The sequence below is a fragment of the Juglans regia genome, chromosome 8 (assembly GCF_001411555.2).
Source record: "Juglans regia cultivar Chandler chromosome 8, Walnut 2.0, whole genome shotgun sequence".
Taxonomy (NCBI): domain Eukaryota; kingdom Viridiplantae; phylum Streptophyta; class Magnoliopsida; order Fagales; family Juglandaceae; genus Juglans; species Juglans regia.
In genome coordinates this window covers 3730715-3740324 of record NC_049908.1, presented here as the reverse complement: position 1 = coordinate 3740324, position 9610 = coordinate 3730715, and the positions used below count along the sequence as shown (strand labels likewise).

Genomic DNA, 9610 nt, shown 5'->3' with positions numbered 1-9610 from the left:
AAATCATTAGACAATCACAAGATATAGTCGATATTGTATTTCCATCTTATTATAAAATGTAAAAACTAATTTTAACAACACTTAATAATGTGATATTACGAGAGTACCGTATATATATGTATTCTCATCACACTAGACAGAGAGGACTACCTCTCTACGCGATGACAAGATGTGTCCATGGCATCTCTTCTCTGTAAAGTGATCTTCCTCAATTTTATTTTTTAATATTGGTTAGATGTTATTTGATAGTGAGTTAAAATAATATGAAACGAGATAATTTTATATGAATTGAATAAAATATTATTATTATTTTAAAATTTTAAAAAAATTAAATTATTTATTATATTTTATATAAAAATTTTAAAAAATTATAATAATAAAATTAGTCGAGATCACTTTTGAATCCAAATTAGATTTAGTCGCTATTAAATTATAGTTTTAAAAAAACAGTTATTTCATTTTTTTAGTTATTTTTTAATTTAACATTCCATCAACTAATTTTAATACTATAATTTAAAATCGCACATAGAACATCTTACCTAGGGATCCAAAAGGACCAAAACTCCAAATTTAACTACCACCCGTCCCTCCAAATCCAAACGACTTCTTTTTAGAATTTATTTATTTTTAACAAAAATATTCTCAATGTTTAAATTTCGCCACCGCTCAGACCAATCCGAGGGAGACTCCGGATGAGCCGGCTAGAAGTTCCAACTTCCAAAACACAGTCTGTCTACTCAGCTCTCGACAATGCCAGAGACCGACGCGGACTTCGATCTCAGAGTACGATCCCTCTGAACCCAAAACTGCGCTTCGAATTCTCTCTCAGTTCCTCTCTCTAACTCTCTCTCTCTCTCTCTCTCTCACTCGCAGCCATCCCCTCAGTCCGCCTTCACAATCGGGTGAGCTTCTCAACAGTTTAGGGTTTCTTTTTGCTCAGCATACATTTACCATGCTACATATCCACATTATATGTATAGGCATGTAGCTTATTGAGGGATGATGTTTATGGTTTTGATTTGTGCTCCAGAGAGTACGCATTTGCCGATGTGGGAAATTTGGAACACTGCGCTAAGTACTTGAACCGGACGCTTATTACGTACGGATTCCCGGCTTCTCTCGATCTGTTCGCCAATGATCCGGTCCGTTTTGATGTTGATCGTTGTTTTTGTTTCGCTCGGATTTGTATACGATATCATTTATTTACTTTAACCCGTGTTTTCCGTTCTTCGCAGGTTTCTGTTGCGAGAACTTGCAATTGTCTATACTCGTTGCTTCAACAGAGGCAGCGGGATGTTGAATTTAGAGACTCTGCTAGTGAGCAGAGACAGAGGCAAGTGCTTTGGCCTCAATCTCTGTCCTATTTGATTGTGTTAACGTCTCTGATTACCTCTAGTTCCGTTTATCACTTTTTGTTCAATGTTGCATTGTTGACATGTCCAATTCAGTTTATCAATATCGTTTATACGGTGCATTGATGAAAGATTATCTACCCTGGAATTTTATTTTTTTGGAGTTGATGTCTCTAAGTTTATGTCATTCACATAAATGTAACTTACCGTGTGTGCTCATCATTCGTGTATTTTTTCATTTTGTACTGGCATATCCGACCTAATTTCTTTTGGAATGATGTGGTTGGTGTAGGTCTTACATTCAAATTTGACTGTGTAGAATTATGAACTTTTGAATTGCAGTATATGAAAGAATGCTTATATTTTCTTCATTTCATGTTGTAGGCTACTATCGGACATATCGAGATTAGAAGCAAAAGTTGAGAGGCTTGAGGCACAATTACAAGCCAAGGATAGGGAGATAGCAACCATTACGCGAACGGTTAGAAAATTATAGTTTTATCGAAGTGATATTCCTTTATAAGTTCAATCCTTTTGTTAATGTCCCTTGTTTGTTTTGTGTGACTAGGAAGCTAAAGCTACGGCAGCCTTTAAGGCCCAAATCGAAAAGCTTCGGCAGGAGCGAGATGAGTTTCAAAGAATGGTCCTTGGTAATCAGGTTAGTATTTTGAAATTTATTGGAGTTCTTTTGCTAGATACTATATGAAATCAAACAGATACTGACAACTATCAATGCCATATTCTGATGTTCCAAAAGCAAGCAAAAACTCAACAAATACATGAGATGAAGAAAAAAGAAAAAGAGTACGTCAAATTGCAGGTAGAATATTTTCTAAATTTTTACTCCTGGGAGTGGGCTATGTGATAGAGTAGGATTTTAATAAAGGAAGGTTTATCAAGATTACAGATACTGGAATGTGGGAATGTTTTTTTGTTTAACTTCCAGGAAAGGCTAAACCAAGTCTCAATGGAAAAAAAGAAGGAATCTAGATCGGGCATGGAGATAATGAATTTGCTTCAGGTATTTTACCGGCCGATATTTGTAATATGACTGGTTGATACCAATTTAATCCACCTAATGACTTCTCTAAATGTGTAAACCAGAAAGAAGGGCGGCAGCGCGGAACATGGAATGTGAAAAAGGCCGACAATGATTTCTACAAAAAGATTGTATGTCACCTGATTAACTTATTTATACTCTTAGGGTAACTAGTAACTTGTAGTTCACATAAACTTTGCAGGTAGATGCTTATGAGGCAAAAAATCAAGGGTTGATGGCGGAGAATGCTGATTTAAGGGCATTATTACGGTCAATGCAGGTATATGTTTTTGCTTAATTTTGTTTTTGTGGTTCCATACTCCAGATTTCACTTGAGTATGATGGGATTGTTCGAATGCATTTTATTAAGAAAGGGATTCAAATGTTTCTACCCTTTTTTATTTGCCCAAGAAAAAAAGATACAAAGAAAAGCTTTGTTATGTTTCCTAGAAGTCGTGCAGTTGCACATGTGCCTATAAGAGTTGTCATATTTAAAATCAGTTAGCACATTTGGATTTCACTTCAAATGCCCCTAGCTCCTCTCCCTTGCCCCTTCCTGATCCGATCCCCCCATCTATGAAGCTTTCATTTCTATTGGTCGGAGCAATGGGTTCTAACTCCTGCAGGCATTATGGGCTTGCAGATGGACATGCGTGACTTTTTAAATGCTCCTAATGGGTTGTCCAAGCAATCTGTGGCTGTCAACGAAGGAGTTGAAACTGACCCTTCAAAGTCCCCATTGGGAGGGAGAACGGTACTGACAACTTCCCATAGGATTAAAGTGTGTTCTTTTGCATTAGTTATGGCGCTATATGTTAAGAGTTCAATACATGCAGGATGTCTTTGACCTGCCCTTTCACATGGCTAGAGGTCAAATAGAGGAAAGTCTCCGAAATAAGATGACTTCCATAAAGGTATTTTTTGTTTGGCTTTTTCTACCAGTTCATCTCATGATTCCTATGGACAGTAAGATGTTAATTTATTTTCTTGTTTATGCTTTGACATTTGAAGGAGCGTATGGTTCAATTGCAAGATGCACAGAAAGGTTCTGAAGTTACTTCTGAATCAACTGAGAGGGAGCTTGAACTTGAAGCTCAACTTGTTGAGGCCAGGAGCATAATCCAAGAGCAGGTACTATACTCTTCTAATGTGAATTGGAGATTGAATGCAATGCATTTTTCTTTTGGTTTCTAGATTAGATGAATTTTTTATCATATGCTCCATAATATGATGGTGCATTTTTTTTTTTTTTTTTTTATGATATGGATTACCTTCCAAGCAAAACTATATGTTATTAAGTTGAATGTTGAATAACTTGTTTTATGTCAATCCTCCAATTTAACCGTAGATTGCTTTCCTTATTTTATCATTCTGCATCCACTATTCTATTTGGATTACCTTATAATTCATGCTTTACATGAAGTTTTTAATTATATCTGAGATTCTGAACACTTAATGCAATAGGAGGGATTTGGCATTTTTTTTCTCTTTTACACAATTTTTTTTCTTAGTTGAAGATTAATGAAAAATACATTGATTGGTTGATTGCAGGCATCCGAAATGTCTAAGCATCTTTCTAAGTCTGAGAGGCCAAGGTATTTCCATGTCCCTTCGTTCCCTTATTTTATGCATAATGGAGACTAAGTGGCCATACCTAATTTGACCGGGATTCTATTAATTCATCACCAGTTGAGGTTTAGTTCATTCTTATTTGTTTCAGTTTGACTGCAGCAATGAATCTGTAAAATTAATGTTATTGAAATTTTCGTGTTGTAATTAGTTGTTGGTTCTGTTTGGAGCTTATGAGATTGGGCTTAAATGAAATAAAAGAAGTAGCATATTTAAAATAGAGAAATGCTTTAGCCACAAAGAGATCCTACAAAAGTAAGCCCACAAACTGACGTGGTTTGATGTAGTACGTTAGATTGTAAAGTTGCTTTTACTTATAAAAAAAAGATTGTAAAGTTACTTTTATTGTAAATATCATATGAAGCCATGTTAGTTTGTGGATTTACTTTTGTGGGGTCTCTTTGTGTTTGTAGCACTTCTCTTTAAAATAACATGATGCTATTTATCAAAAAAATAATGTGATGATAGGATAGTCTTATTTGTGAATCGATGATACTGTGGAAATCCGAAGTCCAGTGCTTGATGTATGTTGACCATTTCTTCATGTCTGGATTTGAAATTGCTAGTTAAAACAAATTGTTTTAAAAAATCTTTAATACCATTTTCATTGTTATCGTCTAGAAATTTGACTTAGATATATGAAAGCAATGCCCAAATTTAATGATATTCAGTATGTGTTCATACAATATAAAATAAAAAGAAATAATACATAATAAATATATAGGTTGGAAAAATTCAACTCAAGTTCATCTACATATGTAGTGGTATTAGTCTCTGACTTGCTTGCTTGCTTGATGTTCAGGGGGTAAGAAATTAACAAGCCTAGCAAAGTTTTGGTCTATATCAAGAATTTAAGTTGCTGCATGCAGAGTTGGATTGGAGCTAGCTAGCTATATTGTAATTTTGTATACTTATTGCCTACCAGAGAATACACATTATTCTTGTTCTGTTGTTTGTAAAGCCTAGAAGCCGTAGTTTTTAGCTGTTATGTTAATGGAAAAGTATGTAGCTTTCCCAAACGTTCCTATTCTTGCAAGTGCCATGCCACTTTCTCACTGTGACAAGTGGCCTACTTCATCGATCCATTCCAAGCTATCCCTCAGGGCTCATAAATTGATAAATAGTATTGGAGAGGTAAATAGGACGCAAAGTTAATTAGACTTGTCTTGAGGATTTGGGAATTGCACGTATGCAGTAGATGACGCGCAATCCAACCAAAATGTTTAACGTGACCTTAGGAACAAAGGTATATGGCTCTTCCCTTTTCTTTTACCCCTTTTTTCGCACGTTTGCTTAAATAATTCTGTAGTCACTCAGAATAAAGCAGCACAGTGACACACACACAAAAGAAATAACGGGAATACTTCAAAAAGAAAAAGAAATTCAGAGTATCCTTCACCCTACGACCCCATCATTCACCTTAGAAATCGGTGTACCAAACTCTCATGTATATATATGTATATACATACACACTCAGATGCCATAAAGTAGCGGGGGTGGAGAGAAATTCAAAACCATCGCATCAAGTTCCCAGAAAGGTAACAACCAAAACCGTTGATCGCAATGAAAATGGATCATCAAGAGCGTTGCAGGTGGCCAGAGCAGAAACGATCTTTTCTTCAAGGAGACGAGTTCTTTCACAAAATTCTCTCGAGGAACTCTTCCACGGGCTACTCTTCTAGTATCTATTATCACCGGAGCACTGAAGGAGTTCCCTTCGAGTGGGAAATGCAGCCAGGGACGCCCAAAGTCCTACCAAAGGATGAAGTGATTCCCCCACTCAGCCCTCCACCGGCTGTCCTGAGCTTAGGTCTCCCTAAACGATGCATTGAACAGCCTAAGGCTCAAACCCGGCCAAAGCTTGGGTTTTGGAACAAAAGCAAGAATAACAAAGAAAGTAAGAACAAAGATAAGGCAGGTCCTCGAGGAAGTCACTGTTACACAACTGACTCGGACAAATTCGATAGGTTTGAGTTATGTAGTAGCTCCTCCGACTCTGAGTTTTTGGCATCACCGCAAATTTCAAGCTCTTCATCATCATCATCATCCTCGTCTTTGTCAAACGGTTCTTCATTGCAGTCATCAAGATTACAGAGTCCGGGCAGGGATTCATTTTGTGGGCATCTCAGTTGCAGTCCTTGGAATATAAGCGCGCTTCTGGTGTCAATTGCAAGGCGAGTTTGATATGATGTAGATTCTTCTTGTTATATATATTGATAAATATTTCAAAGGCTAGCCACTATTCGTAAAAAATGTATTTTGTTCATTTGTGTTATGCTATATATTGAGACGTGACAAATTAAAATCTAGAACTAATTACCCTGAAGAATAGCATGTCTGGTGGTGAAGAATTGTCCTTGGCCCTAGAGGAATTTCCTCTTAATTTGGAAATTTTTTATATAAGAAATCTCGGGAAAATATTGAAGTGCAAAATTGTATAATATGCCCATTAATTTTCTTTATTCTATTTCATGTCAAACTTATTAAAATATGGAATACAAACACTAATCATATACGGTTTGCCAACACACCTAATTATCTCATGGATCCTGCACCGTTCAGCTCTCACTGCTGGGCGTGCCACACAGTGATATCCTCTTCTTTTTCTTAAAATAAAAATATTTTTTAAACATCTTTAAATATAATTTTTTTTTAAAATACACAAATTTATTAATTATAATTTTTTTAAACAGTTAAAAAAAAATACACTAAACTCAGATACAAATCTATCATGCATTTTCCTTATCTCATATCTCCTATGTATATATACACATAACAATATACTAACACTAGCATTACAAACACAAAAGAATAGTCCGGTTTGGATCGATGTAAATTCTGATACAAAATATTACAAATAATTTAAAATTTTTAAATATTAAAATAATAATAATATTCTAACAAAAAGCTAAAAATTCGAAACGGACGTATCATGGCGGTTTTCAAGATAGGTAAGGAGTATCAATTAGAGATAATGGTGGGATTTGGGAAGATTACCTTCCTAAATTCCAGTACTTGATAAGGTTTTTATGGATTTATTTCCTTTCCGAACATAGTAATATAGCTGACACACTGATTAATTCCCCACCCTGCACCAAATTAAAGATGATGGACTCGGTACCAGAGCGCGTCGAAACTTCTGCTGCCGCGCAAACGCATTCTATACTCCAAGAAAATCAATGCTTTGTGAACAAAATTCTTACAAGAAACTCTTCCGTTGGCTGTTCTTCGCGTTTCTATTATCGGAACCCTGGAGACGTTCCCTTCAACTGGGAAGTGAAGCCTGGCAAGCCCAAAGAAGATCATCCGCCCCATGATCATGACGATGATTATATTTTCCCGCCTTCCCTAGGTCCCCCGGGGACTCCTCCGGCGGTGCACAGCCAAGGCATGTCACGGCCATCTGTCGAAAGTTCGCCAAAGTCAAGAATATTCTTATGGAAGAAGTTCATGACAAACCTAATTGAGGCCAAGAAGTTCAAAGCTATGTCTCGGCTGAAGCGCGAGAATATTTTTGTTCGTTCTGAATATGGCGGCGATAAATTTGACGAGTTTGAGCTTACTAACTTGGAGGATGACATTGGTGGCTCAAGCAGCTCGCCATCATCTTCTTCATCCAATGGGTCATCGTCGTGCTCCTCCTGCTCTTCTAATAGTGTTCTTGCTTTGTACCAGTGTTCAAAACTACAAAAACTTGGCAAGGGTTTTGTTAGATGGGCATTCCAATGGCGAGAGCGTTGAGGTTGGGACTTTGTATATATTAGTACGATGAATTATTCGGTTAATTTACAAATATTTCATCTTTTTTATGTTGTCTCTCTCACAAATTTTTGTAAGTTCACGTGTGTGTCTGCGGATGCGCACAGGAAGAAAATGCCCATGTCTGCCTTCATAAAAATCTCTTCATCATGCACATGGATCGTTTCTCGCTAGTATAAATACAGTCGGATTATATTTTTGGGAGCCAATTCGAAGGTACCTTCTCTTGCCACCCGGGCAATCGATTCCTCCTTCACCCCTTCAAGGTCTCTCTCTCTCTCTCTCTGGCGTCCTTGTCTTTTCGCTTGTGTCAATTAAAAATGTCCGTTTGGGACTAATGAAAAGGAAGGAAATATTGGTTTACGGTACGGTGTAAAAGCAGGGAAAGTAGTCATTTGTCCGTTGCGCATTGCAATTCTAGCATTACCAGAGGATTCTATTTTGGCTCAGTTTTTGTGATTATTGTGGTTTTCTTCAATTTGTCTTGGCAGTCAAGGCGGACATTGTCAATTTGATATCCGCGCTTTACTTTTGATTAGTCTCAATGTACTGGATTGTGTATGGTAAAAATTGGGATTTTTTTTTATAGAATAATAAAGTTGGGATCTTTTTTATTCCTGCTATTTCTGATCAACCAAACATGGTTTAAGGATTTTGAGTTTCTCTCCTTTCGCATAGTCGCCATATCCGGTCGTTGCTTCAGCTGACTGTGAAGCAGATAAACGAACCGTTTCTGTCCTGCGAAGATAAATCTTACTTTACCATTGACGGACGGTGTTTATGCAAACATTATGGGTTTTTGGCAATTTGAATTAGCATCAGTCTGTTTAATTTTCCTTTCATGTTCGAGCCTTTTGAGTTTGAATTATGGTTGCATCATTCTGCTTTTTAGTTCCCTTTTCATGTTCGCTCGACCTTCTCGACATTCGAATAGGTTTCTGGGAAAGCGGACCTTAAATGTTCTCTCTAGAAGGTGCGGCTTCAGTTTTACCATGACAAGACTAGTGGCAAATTGATGTGGCGTTCATAATCTATTGTAGGTAAGAGCATTAGTATTGGGTTCATCATTTTTATCTTTAAAATTTGATGAAAAGTACATATTTTTCATAAATCTAAAACTTCTCTATCTATAACCCCACATTGGATTAACTATTAGATTCATCAAAATAATAATATAATATTATTTTGTTAATAATAATATTTTAATTTATTTTTTTATATTTTACAATTACACTAACTATATGTTAATTAATAATTTAATTTGATATTTAAATTATTGTTTCTCAACTTAAATATATTGTGGCTCAAAATTGGGAAACACTAATTTAAATAAATAAAATAATGGTTATAGAGTGTGAATAGTGAGTCTTCAAATTTGAAGATGAAGAGAAATCTACTGCAGCTCAAAGCTTGACATTTGAGCATATGATGAATCCAATGCCAGGAGTTTAAAGCTAAAATCATCAAATGTCAATGCTCTAATCCATGACCCCTTACTCTGCGCCATATTGTCAGTAAAACAAGTAATTGGGTTAACAAACCTGCACCGTATATATGACTTTTCCAGATGATTGTGGATTATAAGAAAAATTTTCAGTCAGTTATTGTGAACTTTCTAGTCTACTACTTGTTGCTTTCAATAGTTTTTTTTCCCTGGACAATGAGGAGTTCAACATAGGTTTCTTGTGGAATGTTTTAGAATAAAGATGAATGTCTCCTATGGGGTTGGCTTTTGTGCGATTTAGGATCTTGGTTGGTCTATGGGAGGTGTCTAAGAATTTAGCTCACTGGAAATTTTTGTGGAGATTTCCTCTTTCGGAACTTGCAGTGA

General features: G+C 36.2%; 2 protein-coding genes across 2 annotated transcripts; both read left to right on the top strand.

The window, feature by feature from the left end:
- The first annotated feature begins 629 nt into the window (after positions 1-629).
- Positions 630-5040, top strand: LOC108991131 (afadin- and alpha-actinin-binding protein-like). Its single transcript, XM_018965278.2, has 15 exons — positions 630-783; positions 874-902; positions 1031-1142; positions 1236-1333; positions 1737-1833; positions 1921-2010; positions 2110-2172; positions 2299-2373; positions 2457-2522; positions 2594-2671; positions 3035-3145; positions 3228-3305; positions 3403-3522; positions 3943-3986; positions 4823-5040. The coding sequence occupies exons 1-15, from the start codon at positions 751-753 to the stop codon at positions 4827-4829; spliced, it is 1101 nt and encodes a 366-aa protein (XP_018820823.1). The 5' UTR covers positions 630-750; the 3' UTR covers positions 4830-5040.
- Positions 5041-5296: 256 nt separating this feature from the next.
- Positions 5297-6318, top strand: LOC108991132. Its single transcript, XM_018965279.2, has one exon. The coding sequence runs from the start codon at positions 5584-5586 to the stop codon at positions 6202-6204; it is 621 nt and encodes a 206-aa protein (XP_018820824.1). The 5' UTR covers positions 5297-5583; the 3' UTR covers positions 6205-6318.
- The last annotated feature ends 3292 nt before the right edge of the window (positions 6319-9610 follow it).